Source organism: Ranitomeya variabilis, chromosome 3 (genome assembly GCF_051348905.1).
Source record: "Ranitomeya variabilis isolate aRanVar5 chromosome 3, aRanVar5.hap1, whole genome shotgun sequence".
Taxonomy (NCBI): Eukaryota; Metazoa; Chordata; class Amphibia; order Anura; family Dendrobatidae; genus Ranitomeya; species Ranitomeya variabilis.
In genome coordinates this window covers 109852422-109880389 of record NC_135234.1, presented here as the reverse complement: position 1 = coordinate 109880389, position 27968 = coordinate 109852422, and the positions used below count along the sequence as shown (strand labels likewise).

Below are 27968 nucleotides of genomic sequence, written 5' to 3'. Positions count from 1 at the left end.
AATCGAGTGTAATCCAAGGAAAAAAGGAAGTTGAGTTCCAGCTCCGTAAAAAATGCCAAAAGTTTATTTCAGTCCAACATTAAAATATGACACATGACTATTCTCCCTCCGGTATATATGTCCCTATGTGAGGAGCAAACGGCAACGCGTTTCGATCCGAAGATCTTTATCAAAGCCATATCTAAATCTGATTGTGTTACTCCTATATACAAGGAGCAACCAATCAGATTCAATTGCTATGTCACATGACATTACAAAAGGTCCTATTAAAAACATTAACAATCAAGACATATACATTTAAAATATTCACTTTATACTTAGCAGTAATGTAGCATGGTTTCTGCACGTTTATTTAGACCCATCGGGTACCTAGTATTTAGATGAAATATCCAATATGCCTCCCGTGTTAGGAGACGTCTCCTCATGTCTCCGCCCCTCCGAGGCGTAGTTACCCGCTCTATGGCCTGTATTTGGAAACTTTCGGTACTGCGTGCATGACAAGAAACAAAATGTCTGGATGCCGCTGACATATTTCTATTGCCATTTGTTGTATTGATGATATCATGTAAATGTTCTCGAGTACGGATTTTTAGTTTCCTCGATGTACATCCGATATATGACATATTACATTTATTGCAAGCAATTTTGTATACCAAATTCGTAGAGTTGCAATTTATATATTGTTTAATGTTAAATTCAATTGTACCTTCCGCATTTTGAAATGTTTTAGTTACCAAGGCATGTTTGCAGGTACTACAATTGTTTGTGCCACATTTATAAAAACCCGGATAGTCCAACCATGTCTTTTTTTGTCCTATTGCATGTGATTGAAAAAAGTTGGGAGATATTTGACTACCTATGGTTGGAGCCCTTCTAGATATTATATTAATGCCACATTTTAGAATGTCATTAAGTTGTTGATCCTCATAGAGCACAGGCAGGTACTTTTGGATGATATTTTTCATTTGATTATATTGCGGACTATATTGGAAACATATGTATGGTTTTTTTCCCTGATTTATGTTTATTTTCCTTTCTGATGTTATTAAATCTATCCGATCTTTTTTTTCCACTATTTTCTTTGCTCTATTAATTACCCAATTGGGATATTTGCGTTTTTTTAATTTATTTTCAATTTGCCTAAATTCTCCTTGAAGATCTTCTACTAGAGAGCAGTTTCTTTTGATTCTGGTGAATTCCCCCACCGGAATTGCTTTAATGGTATGTTTATTATGACTACTATCCGCATGCAGTATGGTGTTACCACTTACTGGTTTATGATGGGTTTTTGTGACGATCCTCCGATCGACAACTCCACTAAGCTCCAAATCCAAAAAGGAGATCCTAGTATCATCAACTCTATGTGTGAACCTAATATTGTATTCATTGTCATTCAGATAATCCATAAACTGTGGTATGGCAGATACATGACCCCTCCAAATGATGAGGGTATCGTCTATGTATCTGCCATACCACAGCATGGCATCCGAATATGGAGGGAGAATAGTCATGTGTCATATTTTAATGTTGGACTGAAATAAACTTTTGTGATTAAAAAGTGCCAGGAGTAGAGCAGAGATTAGATTGTTTTCTAACGCATTTTAGCTTTCGTCTCAAAGCAGCCAGTTTGAGGGGAGGTACAGTACAGCAGAGCTGGCAGTATTATGAGAGGAGAGCTGCTGCTGCAGATGCGTTTGTTCTGAAACAAAGTTGAGCTATATGGTCTCTCCCCCCACACTGACTGCTGGGAGGTGAAAGCTAATAGGTGTTAGTAATCACACTCTCCTCTGCTCTAAATCCAGAACCTTGCTGACATCGCTGATCTCACTGCTAAGCTCGGTGTGATTACAGACTGTTTGTTATAACATGTCTCACAATGAAAAATCAGCTCTAAGCTATTTTGTGGGCATGATCTTCTTTCCTCACTTGTTGCCTGCTTATGATGGGTTAATCTCATGCAGGGGGAAGAGTACATGCCCCTACATTTTAAACTGATTGTCCAATCTTGGGATACAAATCTGCAGTCACTCGGTGACTACTGACTTGTAAATAGTCACAAGGGTGGTCATGAGCTAGTCAGCCACATTCCGACTAGACTTATTTGGCCAACTTGTATTGAGCGATGCCACACACGTCTAGTCTGCACGTGATCGCATGTATGCAAATTTCATACTTGAGGTCGCACACCCTCCTAATTCCGGCACCGGAGAATCCTGACAGTGCACAGTGCATGCGCAGTGAGGATTCACAAGTCTGCAGTCACATACACTGACTGCATACTTGTACTCCAAGCTTGGACACCCCATTTAGTATGAATCCTAATCTACTGTAGACTGTACAAGATAATATCTCCGCAATGTAGAGAGAGTAAAAAATAAAAAAAATAAAAACATTTTAATTTTGGTTGTGAAAGGTCCTTTGCATTTTTGTGTCTAGAAAAGGGATTGACTGGTGGCTCTGGTTATACTAATCTTCTGGAATAGTAAAAAAAAGATGAAAAATTACCACTGTTGCAGGAAATCCTCGGTTTATGGGCTCCTTCCCTAAAGCTATGCATGCTCTAGCTGTCCCTGCTTCCTGGATTACTTCGGATGGTGAAGACGCTGGGGCCACGTGCCTTGCTGAGCTCCTAAATCAGCCCTTATCTGTCCCCTCCCCCACCCAGGGAAGTGGGGAGTTGTAGTGTATAAGGATAGATAAACCAGACTAATAAGGGAAGACATACAGGGATAAATGAAAATACCAATCCTACAAATATGCACTCACAAACAGAGTGGAACACTGGGAAGGAAAAACCAAATAGGAGAGGATGAGCATATGTACACAGACAAATCACCAAGCAGCAGTCTTCTGAACAGCACTCCAAACGCTTCCTCAAACATCCAACACCTCTAAAGGTACCTTCACACTAAACGATATCGCTAGCGATCCGTGACGTTGCAGCGTCCTGGCTAGCGATATCGTTGTGTTTGACACGCAGCAGCGATCTGGATCCTGCTGTGATATCGCTGGTCGTTGCTGAAAGTTCAGAACTTTATTTGGTTGTCAGATTGGCTTATATCGTCGTATTTGACACCAAAAGCAACGATGCCAGCGATGTTTTACAATGGTAACCAGGGTAAATATCGGGTTACTAAGCGCAGGGCCGCACTTAGTAACCCGATGTTTACCCTGGTTACCAGTGTAAAATGTAAAAAAAAACAAACAGTACATACTCACATTCGCGTCCCCTGCCGTCCGCTTCTCGCACTGACTGAGTGCCGGCCGTAAAGTAAAAGCACAGCACAGCGGTGACGTCACCGCTCTGCTGTTAGGGTCGGCACTCAGTCAGTGCAGGAAGCGGACGGCAGGGGACGCGAAGGTGAGTATGTACTGTTTGGTTTTTTTACATTTTACACTGGTAACCAGGGTAAACATCGGGTTACTAAGCGCGGCCCTGCGCTTAGCAACCCGATGTTTACCCTGGTTACCCGGGGACCTCGGCATCGTTGGTCGCTGGAGAGCTGTCTGTGTGACAGCTCTCCAGCGACCAAACAGCGACGCTGCAGCGATCGGCATCGTTGTCTGTATCGCTGCAGCGTCGCTTAATGTGAAGCTACCTTTACGCCAGAACCAGGCAGTATGATACTAACACTGGCAATCCCTGAAAAAAAGCCACTTGTTTTGGACCTAAACCTGGGTCCATAGCTATGAGATTGACTCACATAAATCTCTGGCTCACATATATTTATTTGGTCTTGGAATGGGTGGCTGGTATCTTTGCTGGCAGACAATTTTTAATTACAGGTCCAAATGAAAATGGCAGAATGCCCTGATGAATCTCCACATTGTATGGGCAGCTTTACCCCACTGTCTTGCCACTCTCCTTTCTACAGTATATTGCGATATAATCTGTGCTCCAGATAGTTACTGTAAATCCTAATAACCCGACCTAGCAAAAAGTCACCCAGAAGCAAGATAATTTACTATGCCTTTCAGTCAAGTATGGAACGTTGCAAAAGGTGAAAATTTAGATACTTTCTTGGGTATGTTCTAGAAAGATATTCTACCACACCTGTACGCTTTAGATTTCAGGCAGCGACTGTCATGTTTTGGGATTTACCTATTGAGGGAATTTACCAGGATCGGTCTAGATATGGTTGCAATACATTTATAAAAATACATACGCAGCTGGTCTCATATTTTCCTTTTTTTGTGTCAGAAATGCAAATCTGCACTTGCAATGAGGAGTTAATGGCATAAATTATAGTAAATTTTATAGATTATTGAGTCCTCACTCCCTTTAATGTTTCATGCTTAAGTATGGGGGATGGGCAATACATTTTCTTGAGGGTCCGCATGACAGACTTTAACTGTTACAGAGTGTTGAACAATAATTATGTTTATTACCATATTGTATATTAATACTAATAGTATTATTTATTATTTAGTAGATCAAAACCCAATTAATTTACACATTTTTATAAAGTTTATAAGAACCAGTAAATAATGCTGATCCTTTTATTCAACCATTGTATTGTACTATGATCAACAGCTCCCCCCAAATCAGTATGATGTCCTCATGGTTATAGGATGTTTCGCCCCCAGCAGTTCGCCCCGGGTACATCCTGTTCGTGACGCCAAGTTGAGTCGCCCGCCAAGGCAGTGGGGTACTCCGGTACTTGAACGGGACGTCACGGTGGCTGCGACCCGGTCCGTGGCCCTGGGCACTCAAAAGGGAAGAGTCTTTTAAGGGTTTGGTGAATAAAGTTTGTGTTTGTGATGCCACCTGTGGTATTCGGTCAGTGGGGACCGACGCTGCTTAAAGGGGTCGTCTGGGGTGATGGTATGGCAGCTGGATGGGTATAACTTCCCACAGGTGAAGTAAATGTACCCGGGGCGAACTTCTGGGGGCAAAACATCCAAATCCCGTCCTCACAGCCCCCCACACACAATGATTGTTCCACAGCTCCCCACACAGTATACTGGACCCCACAGACCCCCATACACAGTATGATTCCCATATTGCCCCCTAAACAGTAGGACACCTTTAGTATGCTTTTAGAATGACCTTGGGATTTGTCCGATTATGACTGTCACACAGTATGCATTGGTTTGGTGTACAGCAGTTTATGTTGCCCTATATTCTGTTGGGACTGAACATCTACTACAGATACTGAACTTGGTGGATTTTTTGGTCCTTCAACCTTTTTTTTCCCTCCCTATTATTACTTTAGCAGCTCACATTCGATACCTACATCCTAAAGCTTATACCTTTTCACATTGTCGTCCTTGATCATCCTATGCCGGTAGGCCGCCATCTGTTCATCAGTATGTCGCCTGCTTGTTGCTCTTTATTCCCCTACACGTAAGCCAAGTACAGACATAGTTTCCATTAGAGAAACTGTTATCATGCATAAATAATAACCACAATACGAAGAAGCCGCAATGTCGGGTCACAAGGTCACCATGTTTCACTATTGTTCACTTGTGGTTGGCATATGTGCTCTCAGGGCACGTTTACAGTTTATTCCTACCACACGCTGCCTTCCTGTACCTAACATCCGTGTTTTCACCTATGTCTATTAATTGTGGCCTTCAAGCAGTGTGACATGTTTGTGCGGTGACTTGTGGAGTTGGTCAGAAGCTGCTCAGCTATGAAGAAAGGGTCTTTTCTATAGACTGTGAAGTGCAGCTGCATATTTTAAGAGCTATACGCCAAAGACCTAAAATAAGCTGAAGGGTAACTCTGCTTATGAATGCTTGAATGTGGGTCACAATCGTGTTGTGTAGCCATGACCTAATGAAGACTCTTTGGCATCTAGTCTGCGTCTGCTTTCTATACCCAACTAGAAAACTTAAATTGAACCTTTCAGGTGAAAAAATGCTCTTCACCTGCAGATATGTGGCTAATTTGCAGGTAAATGGCGTTCTTAACCTTCCCAGCACCTGTGCTTAGAGCCCCGCTGCCAGGAGGAAATGAACTTTATTTCCCGATAGCGATCGACATTCAGTCATAGTTTTAGACTGTGGATAGGGAGGTGCAGCTGTAACTGTGCTCCCAGCACTGACTGACAGGCATCCATAATACTGAGCCTGCTGTCAGTCAGTGCCGGGGTGCGGTTACCAACTGTGACTGAACGCTGCCGGGGGAGGATAAAGTTAATTTCCTCCTGGCAATGGGACTCTAAGTGCAGGTGCTGGGCTGGTTAAGAACGCTATTAACCAGCAGAGTAACACCATATCAGCAAGTTAATAGCGTTTTTTTCACATGACCAATTCCCTTTAAAGGGAATCTATCAACAAGATCACTCACCCACTGTTTGATTCCTTGTCTGACATGACACAGATGGTGAGCTACCAATCGAGTTAAAGAGACTGCTTCTTTCCAGGAAAACAGCCTCAGAGGCAGACTTGGAAAGTGCTACGTAACACCTCATTTACATATAAATTAAGATGCTGATTTCACAGAAATGCAACAACAATTAGAAGATATAAAGGTGTTGATGCATTTAGCTTTCAAAGACCTACATATCCATATATGCAAAATTTTGAATGTGATCTTACTAAAAGATTCTCTATAAAGGGAGCCTGTCAGCAGAAAAATGCTATCAACCTGCAGATATGGGGTTAGTGTAGTGTTAGTAGCCTGCCCGCATGTAGCCAAATGGTTTGAGGAGAAAATGAACTTTATTCCCCCGGCAGCAGTCACGGACTGACGGGAGTTCGGTCACTGCTCTGAGAATACAGAGTGGCGGTTGTAACTGTGCCTCCAGCCCTGACTGACAGCCAGCTCAATTGCCAGTCAGTGACGGGGGCCGGTTACTGCTGAACCAGCGCCATCGCCAGGAGGAATAAAGTTCATCTTCTCCCCACAGCTTTCCTCTACGTGTGGGCGCAGGGCAGGTTAATAATACTATTAACCTACAGATTAATCCAATATCTGTAGATTAATTTCATTTTTTCCGGTATCGGGTTCCCTTTAACACATGAGCCTTTCATTACACATCTGCTAATGAGGGGTCTGGGAACAGCAAAGATAAAAACTAAAAGGTTTGTCCTGAATTATTAAAACCATAGCCAGTGTCACACCTGTCCGCAGTGTGTGGTATTACACCCCCATTAACTCAGACCCAGCTCACGGATGGTGTGGTGCAAAACAGCCTTGTTTTTCTAGTCCTGTGCAACCCCTATTAAAGAGGTTGTCTCAGGAATAAAGTATATTTTAATCAGTAAATCTTGGAATAATAATTCAATTCCACAATTGGATGTGTTTAAATGAAATATTCCTGTGCTGAGATAATCTTCTAAATGTCCCCCTGCGTGTACTGTGTAATGGCTGTGTCTGACCGTGCAGGAACATGGCCTGATCATATCACATCTCCTGGGCAGGGGAGGAAGCAAAAGAGCATACACAGACAGGACAGCAATGGGGCCAGACACCGCCATTACACAGTACACAGCAGGGGCACATCTAGAAGATTATTTCAGCACAGGAGCATTTTATTTAACACATTCAATTGCATAAATTACGGTATTACTCTACCAAGATCTAATTAATATATAATATATATATATATATATATTTTATTTTTTTTCCCATAAGTTCTCTTTATGGCCATTATTGACCTAAAGGTGGAAATGAAATTCTTCACCTTTCCGTTTGCCGGTGCTGTTTAGGTCACTTTACGCTTTTGTTATATGCCGTACTCATACATGATGATAGATTGTGACCGGCCTGGCCAGTTATAGCCCAGTGCATGTGTCGTGACATCCCAACAGCGGCCCATCAGTGTCTAGGGGCCATATGCCTTCATGTAGACTTGTAAAACAGAGGTCAGAGGCAACAATTACATCTTTATAATTTGTTGCAGATGTTTAAACATAAGGGATAAAATTTTGCTTCCATCACAAAAAAATAATTTTTGTCGTGTACAAACTTATCCTATGTCATCTGTCTATGTATATTGCCATCCATATCCAGTGTCTGTGGTCCTAGGAATTATCATCGCCTGCAAATAGAGAAAAGTTTGTGTTAAAATGTTTTCTGTGTCGTAAAATGTCTAGTTGTTTTCTTCAGTTACTGCGTCATTGTCAGACAGATGTCGACAGGGCAGGTGCGGGGCCCCGGGTTATATGGAATAATCTAATATAAAGGAATATCTATATCTTCTAATAAATGCTCATATTCTGCCTCATGTGTCTTGTTCGTGACTCACCCGGGCCCTCTGGCAGTTTCTGGGATAGCAGGCAGCAGCGGAGACTGGTCATTACAGAGAGTCCACTTCTCTCAGAACTTGTGTTTGTGGCACGTTTAGTACTCTACGTCTGTCTATAATGTAATAGCAGTGTAGCCCACTTGCACCTTTCACTTTTAGTTGACGTTACCTTAAAAATGTTTACTCAAAGGCCACAAAATGCTGTGTGTAGGTGTGAGAGTGCAGCCATCTTGGGACGTGTCTGCTTTTTGTATTCTCCATGAAATGACTATTTTGGAGTGTCTTAAGTTATGTGCGCACAGTCAGTAAACTCTGCGGGTTGGACGCTGCATACTTGTGCAGCATCTGACCCGCAGCGACCAGATGTTACCACACAGTGGATGGGATTTCAAGAAATCCTATGTGCAATATGCGGGCACAGACGCCCGCGGCGAAGGACATGCGGCGCGTCTCTCCAAACTGCAGCATGTCAATTTCTCTTGCAGAGATGCTAGTCTCCGCAAGAGAAATGTCATCCATAGAATGTATTGGACTCAATGAATCTGCACAGTTCAGTGAAAACATGCGGATTCACCTGTGTTCAGTAGAAAGCAGCGGTTTGGACCCATTGAACATGCTCTGCACCCAAAGCCCTGCCACTTCCGGATCGTCTGCACACAGCCTTACTCTTCCTTTCTCTGTATTGTGTTTTAGGGATGAGAGGACCCTTGGAATTTTGGGTCCATGGCAAATGAACTTTTGAGCTGGAAAATATCTCTATCTATGTCCCTCTTAATACACCGTGTTCATATTCAGTCTGACATTGTCAGCGCTGATAGGACCGTTTAGGGACGCACAATATTGGACCCAGCGGCATGTGTTGCACAATGGGTACCACTGAGTCAGAAAAAAGGAGAGCGCAAACCTAAATGTATCTGATAGTGAAAAAATAAATAATTTTATTACACCAGCTGATAATAAATGGATACCACTAAGTTAAGGTCACATTAACTTGTATTAACTGCCTACATATGCTGCTTGTAGACAGACCGATAAATGCGAAATGAGTCTTCCTAGGAATTCTCCTTCCCGACCATTTATCTAAAGGGGCCTGCACCCCCCAATGAACAAGAAAAACACTCGATTGTCTTGACCAATGATTTATCATCTTTCTTGGCGGCACATCTTCCTGTGCTGTCGAGGATAATGATATTCTATGCACACACAATTCTTGGTTTAGAGATCATTCTGTGGGCCTGGAATTGTGGTCCGCGGGTCTTAATAGGCCATTGAATGATATCCGTAGTTTGTGTGTTGCTGATCTGCAGTTGTTAAACGGCCGCTGTCGAAATATGTAGACTCAAGAGTTCTCCACTTTTGGTAAAGGGGTTGCCGAACATTTCCTGTAATGTAAACCTGCACAATCTGATAGTATTCGCCCTCCCTGGGTGCAATGCCTTCCCTAACGCTGCGCTGGTCTAAGTGGTTTGGCTGCAGCTGTGATGTTGCGTCAAAAGTTCATGATTGTGCCCAGCAGCTTGTGCCGTCTACATCGGCTGGGCCCCTGAACTAAGGGATTGTCTATAGTAGTGATGTGCACCGTCGACGTGGCGTCACCGCTGCAACCAAAACATTGAGACCAGAGCAACGACAGAGCCAGCCCTGGACCTGGGGAGGGTGAATACTGTCTGATTCTACTGTAATCCAGGAATTGTTTAGGGTCTCCTTTTATAAAATGGAAGACCCCTTTTGCTTCCCGTTAATGAACCAGAAGCTCAGGATGCACAGACTAGGATGTGGTGTTGTTGAGATCTGTAATCCATGCTCACATAACCTTTCTGTGTGCCTCGGATTTTGTATAGGGGCATAATATAGGTATTGGTTTTTGGCCACAACGTGTGAATGCAGCCTTCTGGATTCCCCAGGATCGCTTGCGGAGCGCCTGCTGGTGTGTACTGTGCTCGAGGTGAATTCATTCTAGAATTCCCAATGTAAGATTCCCCAGTCCAGTGTGAAGTGCCTCCTGTGTGCTGTAGACGATTACTCTGGAGCAGTTTGGGTTTTTTGTTCCCTTCTGCTGTACGTCTCTCAGGTGAGACAGTGGGAAGCGTGAGCCCATTTAGACCATGTTCATGTTATGTCAGTGTGTTCGGTGACATGTCTGACTGCTGCGCACCGTTCCGCTCTGGGCCCTACTGCTGCCTGCCTGTGTTGGGTCTGTGCTTGTCTTTCCATCATATCCTTCAGCAAAGGGGTCCCGTGTGAGTAGAACATTCTTGCAGCTGACTGCCCCCCTCCTCTTTTAACCTCAGGCAGTCATTTGGCAGGGCACCTATTTCCTGCCTGAAATCTTTGGGGAGGGGGTGTCCATGGCAGCAAACAGGTTGACTGTGTGGGTTTTCTTCACACGTGTTTTGTATTACGCCGCCGCAGAGAGTCCAAGCAATGGAAAAGGAAAGTCCTGGTGCTTAGGAGGTGAAATCGGTTGCAGGCAGAGGTCACATGTAGGTCGTGGTGCTGACACACTTAGAAATAACTGCATGTAAATTTAGACTGGAAAGAGGAAACGTGTCGCTTTGCCACAGGCAAACTTCCTTTTTGACAACACTTGTGCCAGCCCACCAACTATCGCACTGTTCACATGTAGCTGATAGTGTGCTCACTGTAGTGTGCTCACTGTAGTGTGCTCACTGTAGTGTGCTCACTGTAGTGTGCTCACTGTAGTGTGCTCACTGTAGTGTGCTCACTGTAGTGTGCTCACTGTAGTGTGCTCACTGTGTGCGTCACACCATCCCAGTCACTATTGATGTCTAATTCACTGCTCCTTCTGTAATTGGAGCTGTGCCCATGTTCCACGGCATGATGGAGGTGATTTACACATGATGGGCAAGGTCTAATGCGCCAACTGTTCACAGAGGGTTAAAGGGAACCTGTCACCCCTCTGGCGTTTTTAACTAAAGATCCATCTTGTGCAGCACTAATGCTGCATTCTGTCAATGTGGCTCTTTTATTTGGGGTCCCTTCTAATGCTGCAATATTCGTTTTTTTAATTAGCCCGCCATACCTGTAGTCTGTCCAGGGGCAAGTCTTTTCCCCCCTCGACACAAACGCCTCCCAGCCATCACTCAACCCTCCGTACCCGGCGCCAGCGCTGTAAGTTCCCGTCATGTGATGGGAGTCGAAGGGCAGCGCAAACTGCGCATGCCAGAGAAAGGAACTTATAGCGCAGGCGCCGGGGACGTTAATTAAGGCAGAGGAGGCGGCGCACAGAGGGGCTGACAGATAGCTGGGAGGCGTTTGTGTCAGGGGGGAAAAGATATGCCCCCCGGACCGACTACAGGTATGGCAGGCTAATTAAAAAACTGATTATTGCAGCGTTAGAAGGGGGACCCCAAATAAAAGAGCCACCTTGACAGAATGCAGCATTAGTGATGCACAAGTGGCTCTTTTAGTTAAAAATACCAGGGGGGTGATAGGTTCCCTTTAATGTACAATATAGTAGTAGTGCTATATAAAGCTGACAAGTTTTTTTTTTAAATGACTAGTTATCTAGATATTTGTAGAAAAAAAGGGAATGGCGAACGGCTTCACAGGAGCGCCAAGCTGGTGTTAGGGGTGGTTAAACCGGAAGATTCTTTGCAGCTCCAGCCGGATGCCTCGCAGGAGGATCAAACAAGAAGGGGGGAAAAAATCGGTCATAGGAGCGCATGCGAGATGGTGAGTTGATATAAAATCTTCATTTATTAGTTTCCACAACGCGTTTCAACGGAATAGCTCCGTCTTCCTCAGGTGGCAGTTATAGGTAGAGTGGGGTGGGGAAAGTATATAAAGGGAAAGCAGCCTATGAACAATCAGCACAATTCCACAGACCGCCCACATAGTTAAAACGGGCCAATCAAGGCTACACTAAAAGAATGTAACAGGGATTATGCAAAATAAAACACTTAAATTAAAAAACAATCTAAAAACAGTACACATAAGATATACACATAATTAATATATGAATAGCAGCATGTATATATTACGTAATTTTCTCAATAGTGAGGTTTTACCCCTCAAGGGCGAGTGTGCCAACCTTAAAAATCCAGAAACTCTCCCTTCTTATTAGATTATTATACCGGTCAGGCCAATCATCTGGAATCTGGTCGATGACAGTAAAGTTTTATTGTATTCAAATTCTTTTGATGCACTAAGGAGAAGTGTTTAGAAAGACTATGCAGCATGAAGCCATGACGGATGTTTTGACGGTGCTTGTTGAGTCTAGCATGCATCGTCTGTATCGTCCGACCAATGTACTGCAAGCCACAACCACATTCAATTAGATAAATGACGTAGCAGGATTGGCAGCTAACATGGCAGTTGATTTTAAGCTGACACCTGTAGTTCGGGACTTGAATTCCTGTGTTCCATTCAGTATGGAAGCACAGCACAGGCACTTAAGGGTCCTGCATGCAAAACAACCTGGTCTAGGGCATATCCGTGTTGTGCAAGAAGATGAGGACTTGAGAGTTATATTACTGGGGGCGACAAGATTCCTAAGAGTATGATTTTTTCGAAAGATCATTCTAGGTTGTGCAGGTATGTGCATTGATAATATAGGGTCCCCTTTAAGGATAAACCAATGTTTTTTAATCAAATTGCGTATAGTGGCGTGGGATTGGTTAAAAGTAGTGATGAAACTCCAGTTCACTCCATCAGAGGATTTATCCGGCGTGTTGTCCTTAGATTTTATTTTCTCAATGCATTTCTTTTGTGTAAAGGTATTGGCTTTAGTAAAGGCATCACATAACAGCTTTTTAGGATAACCTTTGCTCCTGAAACTTTTTTTAAAGTATCAGCCTCTTTAAAGGGAACCTGTCACCCCCAAAATCAAAGATGAGCTAAGCCCACCAGCATCAGGGGCTTATCTACAGCATTCTGCCCTCAACAGGGCAGACAAAGTACTCCTGCGCCGGAGCCTCAGCGTGAATACAGTAAGAGGACATCATCATAAGAAGATGGGAGACCCCGGACCGGACCGCGACACCCATCGGACCAGACCGCAGCGGGACCTCCCCTGGGTGAGTATAACATAACCTCTTTTTCTCATCTTTCAGCATACATCAGGGGCTTATCTACAGCATTACAGAATGCTGAAGATAAGCCCCTGATGCTGGTGGGCTTAGCTCATCTTCGATTTTGGGGGTGACAGGTTCCCATTAAAGAAATCAGCATCCTCCGTACAGTTCTTTCTGATCCTCCAATATTGTCCATAGGAGATATTGGAGATCCACTTAGGGAGGTGGCCACTGCTGAAACTAAGATAGCTGTTTACAGCCATCTTTTTGAAGTGAGTGGAGGTTGAGAAACGACCAGATGGATCAACACGCACCATTAAATCCAAAAATTGGATCATAGTATTGGAGAGATTGGCTGTGAATTTAAGTCCCCAGGAGTTGGAATTAAGGGAGTGAGTAAAGGCAATTGCTTCCTGTTCAGACCCAGTCCAGATGATGAAGAGGTCATCAATGAACCGGCGGTACATAGCAATCTTGCCAGATGCCAATGGGGACTGCGCGATGAAGACAGATACGAACGCCCCGATAAACAGATTAGCATAACTGGGGGCAAATCTCGTCCCCATCGCGCAGCCCCTTATTTGACGATAAAATATCCCTTCAAACGAAAAAAAACATTATTTTCAAGAACAAACATTATGACTTTCTTCAAAAAATCCATTTCCGCGGGACGTAGTGAATCATCAGTTAAAAGGAATTGGGAAACCGCTTCAAGACCCCGATTGTGGGGAATATTTCAGTACAGGGCTTCAACGTCCATGGTTATCAGAAGACAGCTCTCTAGCTTGGGTAGTGCTAAAAGGTAGTCAATCAAATGTGAGGAGTCCTTAATTTATGAATCCAATTGAATAACATGTTCTTGAAAAAACAAATCAACGTAATGAGAAAGATTGCTGGTGATGGAGTCAATGCCTGATATGATGGGGCGGCCGGGAGGATTGACAGGGTCTTTATGTATTTTGAATAAAAAATAAAAGAAAGGGGACCTATATCTGGGAATGTTAAGAAATTTAAATTCCTTTTTGTATAAAATGCCGAGGGACCAAGCTTCCCTAATAAAAGTGGTATAATTGGAAAAAGTGACAGTAGGCGGGTCTTGATCCAGTTTGACATAATATTCAGGATCATCCAAGATTCTAAAGCCTTCTTTCACATACCAGTCCCTGTCCATGATGACCACCCCACCCCCTTATCAGCACTGTTCATAATTATGTCATTATTAGCTCTTAATGATTTCACTGCTGCTTTCTCAGCAAAACTTAGATTGGAAAATTTATTATAAACCGTAGGGAGGGAACCTAGCTCTTTGAGTATGAGCTGTTGGAAGGTTTCTAAGTGGGCACCTTTGTGGTGGACAGGATAGAATTTACTGGGTTTTATTTTAGGATTCACATGTAGGTACGATTCAGTCTAAGCCGTGGAAGGTTCGACGGTGAGGGGGGCCTATTGTTTTGCTTCAATAAGGAAGTGGCGCTGAATGGTCAGTTTCCTAAAAAACTCATTCAAATCGAGATATAAATTAAAAGCATTTAATGGTGCGTCAGGGCAAAAGGATAGATCCCGCTCAAGGAGGGATTTTTCTGCATCCAACAGTGTGTAATCAGAAAGATTGAAGATACTAGATTTCTCAGTTAGATTTTCTATGCCAGCATCAATAGTAAAAAGATCTAATGTTAAAAATAATTAAAAAAAAGTTATATACTCACCGTCCGTTGGCCCCCCGGATCAGGAACAGGCCTTTCCCGCTCCTCGCGACGCTCCGATGACCGCTCCATGCATTGCGACCTCGCGAGATGATGAAGCGGTCTCGCGAGACCGCTACGTCATCATCTCGCGAGACCGCAATGCACTTTTTAACGGGGATATGGTGCCCACATTGCTATATACTACGTGGGCTGTGCAATATACTACGTGGGCTGTGCAATATACTATGTGGGCTGTGCAATATACTATGTGGGCTGTGCAATATACTACGTGGGCTGTGCAATATACTACGTGGGCTGTGCAATATACTACGTGGGCTGTGCAATATACTACGTGGGCTGTGCAATATACTACGTGGGCTGTGCAATATACTACGTGGGCTGTGCTATACACTACGTGGGCTGTGCTATATACTACGTGGGCTGTGCTATATACTACGTGGGCTGTGTTATACACTACGTGGGCTGTTATATACTACGTGGGCTGTTATATACTACGTGGCCGGCCGCGAACAATCAGCGACAGGCGCAGTCCGACCGCGAATTAGCGCGGGATTTGAACCACCGAATCCTGTTGGCCGAATCCTGTGTATTCAATGTATTATTCTAAAATCTTCATAAATAAACTACATACATATTCTAGAATACCCGATGTGTTAGAATCGGGCTACCATCTAGTATTAGATAGTTCTTTAGGTAGTTCCTCTGGTGGGGCTGGGTTGGTGGGTACACTCTCTATTGTTTGCTCTGAGAGATGATTGCTCAGGAGCTCACTCAGTATTGTTGGCATAGAGAGACAACCTGTGAGCTCATAGGGTGCACGCGATCAGACTTGACCTCAGTCAAATTACTGGAATCAAGTCCCAGTTGACTGGTGCAGCCCTTAAGGGTGTCTTTATGTTGTTGATAATAAATATTCTGCCCTTTATTTTTAAAGAGACAACCAACTAGTTATCTAGATATAGCCTCTTAGGCTATGTGCACACGTTCAGGATTTTTCACGCTTGTTTCGTGTTTTTTTCGTCCGTTTTCCGCAGGAAAAACACTTAAAAAACGCATACATAAGCATGCCATCATTTTTAATGCATTCTGCAATTTTTGTGCACATGATGCGTTTTTTTCCGCGAACAAAAAAGCATCACGGTAAAAAATGCAGCATGTTCATTAATTTTGCAGATTTTTCACGTTTTCCCCACTATTTAGGCTATGTGCACACGTCAGGATTTCTTGCAGAAATTTCCTGCACAAAACCGGACATTTTCTGCAAGAAATCCGCATGCGTTTTTCTCGCGTTTTTTTTGCGGATTTTTCCGGAGGTTTCCAATGCAATAATATAGTGGGAAATCCGCAAAAAATCCGCAAAATTAATGAACATGCTGTGTTTTTTACAGCGATGCGGTTTTTCGCGGAAAAAAAACGCAACATATGCACAAAAATTGCATAATGCATTCTAAATGATGGGATGCATATGTATGCGTTTTTTATAGCGAAAAAACGCGAAAAATCCGGAACTTGTGCACACAGCCTTAATGCATTGGGAAGCTCCGGAAAAAAAAACGCGCAAAAAACGCGTCAAAAACGCATCCGGATTTCATGCAGAAAAAGTGTGATTTTGTTCAGGAAAATTCTGCAGAAAATCCTGACGTGTGCACATAGCCTTATAGAAAATCTAGATGACACCAGTCAACTACAGACCCCTGGATAGTAAATCTGCTTCATTATGGGGTGATGCTGCAGGCCTGGCATAGGTCTGACACCACTTATGTACAATACTACTGTAGTCTTGTGAATTTCTATTTGTGTCTTGTTCTTTCTGTTGAATTTCCATCTTGTTCCATTTTGTCAAGATGTTTTCCCAAATCCTCTATGGATACTGCGCCACTTTTTTGTTTTGTCTAGGTTGTCAGGCATTTAAGGCGTGTTGAATAGCTTGACCATACAGAACAAACACAGGCCATGGGGGATGATGGTACTTTCTCTCTTTCTTTCTATTTCTCGTTCTCTTTTTCTTTCTCTTTTTCTTTTTCTATTTTTTTCTTTCTCTTTTTCTTTCTTTCTCTTTTTCTTTCTTCTTTCTCTTTTTCTTTCTTCTTTCTCTTTTTCTTTCTTTCTCTCTTTTTCTTTTTCTCTTTTCCCCTCCGTTCTCTTTTTTTTTTCTCATTCTTTCTTTGTCGCATTCGCTTTCCTCTTTTTTCTGTCTTTTTTTTTTTCTTTTTTTCTTTCTTTCCTTCTCTTTCTCTCTCTATTTCTTTCTCTTTTTCTTTCTTTTTCTTTCTCTTTCTCTATTTTTCTTTCTTTCCTTCTCTTTCTCTCTCTCTCTTTTTCTTTCTCTTTTTCTCTCTCTTTTTCTTTCTCTTTTTCTCTCTTTTTCTTTCTCTTTTTCTTTCTCTTTTTCTTTCTCTTTTTCTTTCTTTTTCTTTCTCTTTCTCTATTTTTCTTTCTTTCCTTCTCTTTCTCTCTCTCTTTTTCTTTCTCTTTTTCTCTCTCTTTTTCTTTCTCTTTTTCTCTCTTTTTCTTTCTCTTTTTCTTTCTCTTTTTCTTTCTCTTTTTCTTTCTCTTTTTCTTTCTTTCTCTCATTCTCTTTTTTTTTCTTTCTGTGTATTTCTTTTTAAGTTCTGGACATCCCATTTAAAGGGGTGTTCTCAAGTTTGAAAGTTAGCATCTATCTAAAGGACGGGAGAATAGCTGAGCACTGTGCTTGGCAATCTCCGCTGATCCCATTAGGAATGAAGGGTGAGGCAGTGTGCTTGATTGACCTCCAGTGGGGGGCACATCATTCTATGCGGGATTGGTCTGGGCCACTGTGGTTTTTTTCCCCTCCCCCCACCTCTCCAACCAACAGAAATTGATAAGTCTTTCCCTATCCCATGGGGAAAACTTTTCATCTTGAGAGCACCCCTTTTAAGGCACATAACTTGTATATGGACCATTAAAAAAAATGTATGTATCTGGTTTATTGGATGTTTTGGTTGTGCCCCACATAAGAGTAGCAGGGGATGATGAATTGTGGGGTTCCTAGGAGATGGCGTGCTAGTTCTGAGTCATCGGAGAGTCGCTCCCACGGTCACGCTGTGGGTAGGTTATATACCAGGAAATGCTTACTGTACGTTATGTCCAGCTGTGTCTCGGAGTTCTGCAGAGTGAGTAACCTAATCCCGGGAATCCTGCAGTGTTAGGAGTGGTACCATGTCAGCACTGGCAGCATATGTCCTGGGGATACTACCTCTATGAAGAATTACAGCACTAACATGGCCGCTTTATGTGTAGAATGGGAATGGAGGAGTGCTGCACTTTATAGTCATTCTCTACATTGCGGTATCTCCTTTTATAAACACACACATATGTCCTGTAGATCTTTCTTGCAGAGGTCTGTTATCTTGATCTCCTATAGAACACCAATTTCCCTAAAACGCATGTGCATTTGCACGGCCCCAGTAAGTGTTGGGATTCTTTCTTCTTTAATCCAAATGGATCTAAAATTCTGATAATTGCAGCCTGGAACTTCATTTAGAAGCGTGGTTGCACCAACTTGTAATGTTCGCAGTTATCTGCATATGTCGTATGCAGTAATTAGCAGATCTATTCTGCATTTTCTGACTGCTTCATCAGTATTTGGCAGCCAGAATCATGTGACCACAAAACACAGAAAAATAGTGAATATCTCAATTATAGATATTTTCTCACTCCTAATCCTGTCCGGATTCAGACAGCTGTATTTCCCAAACCGTATACAGACCACTATGGCTGGATTGACCGCAGGTTTACCTGAATGTACAGCCTTCTCGGCAGATTTGAGATTATAAGTTTGTGTTTTGAGGTGCACGGTCAGTTTTGGGCAGAGCGGTCTGCCATGAAATACAGCCAAATGAACCTGACCTTTGGCTTTTAAATATTGATATACAGTAATGACATGCGAAAAAGAGCCTAAAAAGTGTATTCTTATCATTTATGGCTTATCAACAGCAAGGCAGCCGCCTATTATTCATGTTTTTAGCACCGGGCAAAATTAGGCCTCCTTTACAAGTTTTTTTTTTTCTTGGTGCTTTAAAATGCAACTATTTAAAAAGTAAATAAATATATACATAAATGTATTGTAGGTGCAGATCTCTCCAATGGCACCTATATCTCTCACAATTCTCCATACAAGTAATGGGAATTCTGATCACTGCAGTAATGGGGCTCTGCACTCCAGATATGATGGTCCCATTGTTGGGATCAACACCTACTATACATTTATGGCATAAGCACTGCTTAAAGGGCCACTGTCACCCCCTCCAGCCGTTATAAACTAAAAGAGCCACCTTGTGCAGCAGTAATGCTGCAGTCTAACAAGGTGGCTCTTTTAGTTTTTGATTCATTTATTACCTCAATAAAGCGTTTTAAAAATTGGCCACAAATACCAGATATTGTACCAGGAGGCGGTCCGAATCGTCCTCTATCAATCTCCCAACGGCCATCACTCTTCTCTTCAGGGGCGATGGTCGCCGCCCCCTTCGCGCTGTTGCTTCTTAAATCCGGCGCCTGCGCTGTGCGTGCCTGCCTGGGGCCTGCGCAGTCTTCATTGTCAGTCACAGCTCAGACGCAGGGTGCCTGACTGCGCCTGTGCAGGCAGTGCGGCCACCCTGTTCCTGAATCCCCACCCCGCACTGTGTTATTCATTATGCACAGTGCGGGGCTGGGGTTCCTGGGCATGCGCACTGCGCTTGTCAGACGCTCCCCCGGTCCCCCGCCTTCCATCGTTGTTCTTTGTGGCTGTTCAAAACGTCGGCAATGAAACCTGTATATTCCGGCAATGCTGGAAGGCGGGGGACCGGGGGAGCGTCTGACAAGCGCAGTGCGCATGCCCAGGAACCCCAGCCCCGCACTGTGCATAATGAATAACACAGTGCGGGCCCCAGGCAGGCACGCACAGCGCAGGTGCCGGATTTAAGAAGCAACAGCGCTCAGGGGGCGGCGACCATCGCCCCTGAAGAGAAGAGTGACGGCAGTTGGGAGATTGATAGAGGACGATTCGGACCGCCTCCAGGTACAATATCTGGTATTTGTGGCCAATTTTTAAAACGCTTTATTGAGGTAATAAATGAATCAAAAACTAAAAGAGCCACCTTGTTAGACTGCAGCATTACTGCTGCACAAGGTGGCTCTTTTAGTTTATAACGGCTGGGGGGGGGGTGACAGTGGCCCTTTAAGTCTCTGTGTGAAGGAGGCCTAATTCTGCTAAGGCTGGGTTCTGATGATGGTTGAATCTCCATATGAGACTCCGTTGGAGCCTCAGAAATACTATATCCCAACATGCTCCCAATGGAGCCATGGACTTCAATTAAACTTTGGACTCCAAATTATCTATTTTGAATTGTCTGTGTTTTAAGCTTTGCACAAGATTGTAGGCAAAGAAATCTAATTATTTGGGGGCTTCAGAAGGAAATCTGATGGAGTCACAAGTAGGGGTCCAGGCAACTATCCGAATATGGAAAGCAATATACAGACTGGTCGTGGGTCTACTGACCGGAACTCAACAGCCTCTCTGTGTAGACGTGTGAACTCAGCCTTACAGGATGTGTTTTCAGAAAACTCAGTTGAAATAGTCTGGTTATTAAGGCGAGTTGGCACTTCAGTCTAATCACAATTATTAAGGATTTGTGACATGTCAGCTTACCCTAAGGCTCATTACAGCAATCTGACATTCATTGGCCAAATCTGGACCTCAATGTCTGAATGGACCATGGGTCTGCTAACCAGAACAGGCAGCCTCATATTTGTCTATTAAGCTGACCTACAGCCAGTCCAGTACTAAGTCCATGAATGTTGGAAGCATGAAATCGGCAGAAGACCTCATTCAGATGCCCGTCTTTCACGGTACTTGTTCTATCCATGATTTTCACAGAGCAAGTACCCATTATAGTCTATGTGGCTGTTCACATGTCCATGTATCCACAAAAAACACGGATTATCGTTGTGTGAGAATGCATGTGCCCTCCGTGATTACCATGCTAATGTGTAGGAGAAGCTTTGCAACTTATGTGGTTTTTATAGCTGATAAAACACTGATGGTAAAAACTGACACTGACAAAACGCTGATGAAACTTGGATCCAAAGCTCTGATGAACAACAGTCCACATTTTTCTGTACGAGAAAAATCACAGATGTCTGAATGAGGACTAAGTGGGTACATATCTGTTGGCCAGATGTAGATGTCCCCATCTGGATGACACTGTGACAAAGCAGCAGGTAGCCCGAGCCATCCGACATCACGGGCCGCAGTATTAGGAGTCCTTACTCTGTATAATAAATACAATTATTTCTTCTTCTTTTTTTGTAAATTCTTTATTTAAGGATGTTGGCATAGGCAAAATATCAATATAGATGCGCATAATTGTTATTTCTAGTAATATTAGTAGGGTATTACATCACATAGTAAATGCCCTGCAGTATCCGGTCTTCCTGATATTGAGCCATCATTATGTATACCGCACTATGTATATTGGCCTATTGTTTGTCAAGTCTTTTACCAAAAGTATTACTGGTAAAATTAAAGTGTAGAAAAGAAATGTACAAGCTCCAATAAAAGTAGAACAGGAAGAGATCCCGTATATGCGCCAATAAAATGTACACTATTCTACCAGAAAGCCATATGATCTCTGCTTATTCATAAATGACAGACGTGGTGTTTGACAGAGACGTAAACACCCTCCGCACAACTTATTTTTTTAATGTATTTTTACTGTAGCTCCTCTTGCTACATTTCCCACCATTACTGTGTCACCATTTCTAGGTTACATTTTGGACACTAATATTATTGTATATTAGTGCATGAAAAGTGCCAATATCCGAATCGCATAACGTGGCACTGGTGGCCATTTACCGGGATCTGTGGCACGTGCAGGGCATTGCGGACTACAGATGCCGTTCATGCCGCTGCTCCTCGCTCACAGCCGCTCACACAACTGCAGGTTTATTTGCAGTCGTACATAAAACCACTGACGCGTGACCTTACAGCTTGTTCTGTATGGCAAACGCAGCTCTGCTACATCTGTAAATCACACACCTTTTGGTTTGTAATGGTAACATTTTTTTATGGAGATTTTTATTTTCTAGGATTGCTAAAATAACGCTCCAAGGAGAGTGACCTTTATGTGAAATGTATAGCTTAATCAGCGGCTTTCTGCTTGGGAGAGGTTCTGTGTTGTAGATGAAGATTACTTTTATATGCAGACAGAAATGTCCAGATTTTTCATCTAACTTTGATTTCACAATTAAGAGTTATAGAGCAGACATGTTAGCTGTTGGCCTTGTAGTGCAGCGGTATCCACGCTGTGCAGTGATGAGGCAGTGACCCAAGAAAGTTCAAAGTAAAGGTAGGTTTAATGTTCAAAACTCACAAACAAAAGAAATGGTATCCTCCAGATCGCAGCTGGGAAATAAGACATTCCGTGACCGGTTGCCATGGGCGACTGCACCAACGTGTATGCTGATGGTGCCAGACCTTTTGGCTCCACTTGGCCCTTTGTTGCCTCACACAGGTTGAGCTCTGCAGAGCCTACTGCTCTGCCTGCTTGCAAGACCAAAACTGACACACCCAGCCCTCTGCTGCAGGGTTTGTTTTACCAAAGAACCTGTGACCGTGGGACACATGGAAAGGACTGCCCCACTACCCATCCTGTAGTCCGTTTCAAAAATAAAAGCCCAGAGCAAGTTTTTCTTACATCTGCCTTGGACAAATAGCTTGTCCAAAGCCAACACTCCCATGGCCTTAATACGCTTCTGTGTGCATCCTGGGGGACACATAGCGACCCTCGCATATAACACCTGTCGCTGCCTCACAGCCTCTATTGGGCTACGCAGAAAAATTATGTAAGAAGTTATCAAAATCTGATATCACCCCCAAAGTGCATCATTAAAAAGGTCTCGTCCCATAAAATAAGGCGTCCTCACACCTTAACTGAAGAGTTAAAATATTACTGGCAACACACACAATCAGAAGTTTTATTATTTTTTATTTATTTATTTTTTTATTTTACAAATTTTCAATATAAAATAATAATTAAAGCAAAAACTGTAGAAATTTGGTATCGCTGAGATTGCAGTAACAAGAAAAATCATTACCAGGTTATTTTTATGACACAATGTATGCTGTAAAAACAACTCCTCCCCCCCCAAAAAAAAAAAAAAAAAAAATCAGAATTGCGCTTTCCTTTGCTTTGTTTTGCAATTTCATTGCACTTAGAAGTTTTTCCCGTTTCCAAGTACACTTTGTTAAAATGAATGGTGTCATTCAAAAGTACAACTCCTTCCGCAGAAAAAACCACGCTATCATACATCTATGTGGACAGAAGATTTAAAAAGTTATGGCGCTTTCAAAAAGGTGTGGAGAAAACACAAATAAAACTGAAATTGGCCATCAGGAGGAATTTATTTATTCATTTTCTGTTTTCCATGTTACTATCTATGTAAAAATCGTGCAGTTTTCACAATGGCTACGAAGCCGTCTAGCTGACTCACTTTTCCTGTTCTCTACAGCAGTTTCATTACCAACATGGTTACAATGAAAGGTAAAATTAGGTAACACAGGATGAACCAGTCGCAGTGGGTGATGGGCAAAGCTCACCCTCTCCCCTGTCTTCACAATGACCTTCGCCATGATTAGAGCATGCCCAGTATATACTTCTCTACAAACAAATCAGATTATAATTCTATTGCTGCGAATGTCCATGTGCCCAACAGGAAGTAGGAGTCTAATAGTAAGGCCTAGTGGCCAATGTGAACATTCTTAGATTTTTTTTAAACCAAAGTCGTTTTTTTTTTTTTTTTTTTTTAATACATGTAACATAGAAACCTGGTTTAGCAGTAGGCCATTTTCTGTTGACACAGTCCCCTACAGCTCCCCTTTCTACACTCCTCGAGTCCTCCAGCACTTTCTGCTCCTTCTGGATGAGCATGTGACTGCTGCAGCTAATCACTAGTCAATGTGGTGACTGATTGTCTGCAGCAGACGCATATATGTCCAAATAAAGAAGGAAGCAGAGATAATGATGGTGGGCCCCAGGACATTTTAGAACAGGATCTACATTATTATTTTACACGATTTGCAGAAATTTTACAATCATTTTAAGTGGCCAGATAACCCCTTAAAAATTAAAAAGAAATAGTTACCTGAAGTGGCCAATTTATATGTTGGCCTTCTGGAGGCAGAGAAGAATAGGTCATGCTGAAATGTAACCCCCAATCCCCGTATATTCTCATGGTGATAATCTGGTTTACATTGGAAAAGCATGCATGCTCAGCCGCAGGTGTATGCTTATGGTGGTGGGGCGGGAGAAATGGGTGTTTGGGTGACAAGCCATGGCTTACTTTATATTATAGGAATTAGTTCTGTGCCGACAAGAGGGAACTGATCGAGGTGACTGGCGCAGCGGTCTCACCATTTCAGGATTCGATATTAGTCAGACTTTTCTTATATATATTTTTGCATTAAGAAGTCCCCGTGGTCTTCTCGCTCTTGACCACACAGTCGGTGCCCAGACTTCTGGAGCCTATGCTATGCCAGTTGACCTGAGGGGAGGTTTTCTTTGTTCTGTAATTTTCCTGTAAAACGTCAAATGCAGTTTTGTGGTTTGGCGAAATAGAGAATTCAATTGTTCATATACGCAGAAGTGAAAACTTGTGGCTCGACTAAGAACTAAATGTACCATTCATCTCCTGGCATTGGGGACGCTGAGACTTGTAGTTCTCTAGCGCGTGGTACGTTGCTTCTCCTTTCATGACTCTGCACTGTTTTTCAGTTTGCGTTTGTTGTTGCGAGGTGGCGCTAATACAGATTACCATTAGGTGAATTTGTTGCGGTGGCGTCTGGGGACGTCTTTCTGTTACAAGCTCTCCATCTACAATGCAGATCAGACTCAGAGGGTTAATGGAGCACTTGGCCCTTCTCTTCTGCCTCTGCTCAGTGTTTTCCTTTCTCATTATCTATTCTCCCTCCTTCTCCCCCTCTAGATTATTGCTGCGGATTGTAAGCGGGTCACAGTACTGAAATATTTCCTGGAAGCACTGTGCGGACAAGAAGAGCCTCTGCTGGCATTCAAGGGTGGAAAGTATGTGTCAGTGGCACCCGTCCCAGACGCCATAGGAAAGGAAACAGGAAGCCCGGAGGGAAACCAACTGGAAGATCAGGTATTGGTTAAAAGTGGGGGAGACTGGGGTTTACCCACTGAGCCAGTGGTAAGAACTACAAGCAACCCAGAAGAAACAATATCTGAGGTTTTTGTTATTTCTTAAAACAATTGATATCTGAGCGATGCGCCAAGTATGTGCTGGAGCCTGATTTTCCCGAGTGCCACATCCAGACATGCCACCCCCATAATACATATCCACATTCTTTCTTGTATCTTCCTAATGCGAGTTTTACGGTCCCTGTCTCTCTACCACATCCATCATCTGCTGCTATTATTTCATGGCTTTTTTTTTTAATAATAATGTGTTGCAGCCGAGACGGGGGAATGAGGGGAGAGGGAGGGGGTGTCGAGTTCAGATTGGGGATAAAGTTTGTGGGCGTACATCTTGGTGCTGTGCTCAGGGTGAATTGAAGTCTCTTTGACACGTACAGGAAGAGCTGACAGCACCCATCCCACTACCCCCGCCACTGAACCCTGTCTGTCCCTCACATCCTGATCTGATTAAGAAGTTTGAGGCAAGAGCTCCGCTCAACCTCCCATGTACTTGTTCACATCTAGCAATGCGTTGGGGGCAGCCACATGGAATCACGGGGATTTGGACTTCTACATTTTCAGGTCCCACAACAGTGGATTATGCTGCGCGTATAAAAATGTCTGGCCGTCAAATTATAATCAGAGGTGCAATCTTCACACGGTGTTATATTTGAGCCCCAATCAAGGAACAACCCCAGGCGTCCAAAATAACTGTGCTCCATGTACAACTTTCTGCCTGTTGGGCTTTAATGTAACTCTTAATGTAGAGATCTTGGCTTTCCAGTAGAGGTCTTGGCTTTCCAGCTGTTGCAAAACCACCACTCTTTGCATGCTTAGAGTTGTAGTTACCAACAGCCTCTGTCTTACATGTACTATGTCAGCGGCCACCAAATTGTAGTCAGCATCTAACATACGCTATCCAAAATCCGCACTTTGCCGTCATCCGGTGACCTGTAGAATTTCTATACTTTAACGGACTACAGTCCGTCCGAAAGTGTTAGACCTTGATCACAGTGTAAATGATCTTTCCAGTGCAAAAGGTTTTCCAGGACTGTTATCACATGAACAGTGTACAGACCACAATCTTTGAGGAATGGCAGGGATGATTTTTTTGTTTTGTTTTGTTTACCGTAATGGGAAACTTTGCAAAAGCAAAGATCCTGAAATGTAAAATACTTTCTCTGGATGACACCAAGTTGATTCTTGGGAAACTGTTGGAAAATGAATCCTATTTTTTTTAAAGAATTAAAAAAATCAGTGTAGGCACAGGTAAAAAAAAAAAACATTTAAGGAGGTTATCAAAAACTAGTGTAAATTAAAAGTAAAGCCATACCCCATGGCTCATATTTCTTAGGCTGGTTTAGAGGAAGCAATCTGGTAGGTTACTATATATCACCTCCACATTTCTAGTCCAATCATAAAGATTGGGGCAGTGCTGATCACAGTGCACAGAAGTCTCCATTTATTATTTTACCCAGTATCTATGAGCCTTTGTGACCTATGTATACACATTGATCAGCCCTAGCATTAAATCCATCTGTGTTATATTGTGTAGATCTTTTTTTGTGCTGCCAAAACGGCTTGGACCCATTAAGGCAGGGGTGGGGAACCTCAGGGCCATTTACGGCCCTCGATGACCTTTTATCAGGCCCCCAGGCAGATTCTCAGGGTCCGCATTCTTGGGCAGGGTGGTGTATTTTGATTGCCACCAGATCATTAATTTCTTCTTGCCCTGTTCGCACACACATGCAGTGTTCACTACTGAACATTGAAGGGCATGCAATGAAAGATTACGTCCTGACACCAGTACCAGAGTCAGGATGTACTTTGTGGGTGGAGCTTGTACGGCCCCCGAAGGATGGTATAAATATCCAAATGGTCCTTGGTAGAAAATAGATTCCCCACCCCTGCATTAAGGTATGGACTCAACAACTTCAGTATCTTGCACAAAGCCATTAGCAGCAGATCCCTTAAAGGGATGCTCCAGCGTCTTGATAGGTTATCAATATCAGATTATTGGGTGTATATAATTCAATAGGACCGGAGCTACAGTTCTCTGCAACGGTTCATGCTCCCTACTAGTGTCTACATCCAGCCAACGTCCGAGCTGAAAACAGGTGACGGTGTTTCGGATCTAATACATCACTGATCTGATATTGATGATCTGGATCTTATGACTCTACACAACTTGTGAACATAGCCTTCACATCAAAGTGTTCACTTAGACAGCTCATTTAAGGCCTGTAAGTTGTGAGATGGAACATCCAAGAATCAGACCTATTTATCCAGCAGATCAGAATCGGATTGGGAAACCAAGTCTACACATTGCTAAGATTGTTCAGGAATGGAGTGAGGAAAAGTGACCAAGAATTCAGTGGATAAAGAGGCCACTTCCCTTCGGCAAAAGACTTGCCATGCAGGGGTGTACTTGGTCTATAAACAATGTTTATGCAATTGATTTGTGTCAAAGGAACAACCGTATCAATGCCAGGATCCAAAATTTCCCAGAACATTTCCCATAGCGTGACATTGCCACTGGTGAGTAGTCTTCTTCCCAGTTCATCCAAAGAAAACTTAATTAATCAAACTAGGCCACCATCTTCAATTGTCCAGTTCTGTTGCACACTTCACGCTTCTCCCTGGACCATTTCCACCATAACAGTCTGGTGCAAAAGCTCAATCAATAGATGAAGCACGCCGATTGTTCATTTGGTGCTTGCTACATCTGTAGGTACTAAGCACTGCATACCCACAAAATCTGATATTTTGACAATGCCCTGACCCAGTTGTCCAGATAACACAATTTAGCCCATGGCAAAGTCACCAAGA

At 43.0% G+C, this 27968-nt stretch overlaps 1 protein-coding gene across 3 annotated transcripts in view; it reads left to right on the top strand.

The window, feature by feature from the left end:
- Window positions 1-27968, top strand: part of SMG6 (SMG6 nonsense mediated mRNA decay factor) — a 296441-nt gene that overhangs the window by 235150 nt on the left and 33323 nt on the right. For all 3 annotated transcript variants that reach the window (XM_077294490.1, XM_077294489.1, XM_077294491.1), the window contains exon 14: window positions 24928-25104. In XM_077294490.1, the coding sequence (XP_077150605.1) occupies window positions 24928-25104 (177 nt within the window). The remainder of the gene's footprint in view (window positions 1-24927; window positions 25105-27968) is intronic.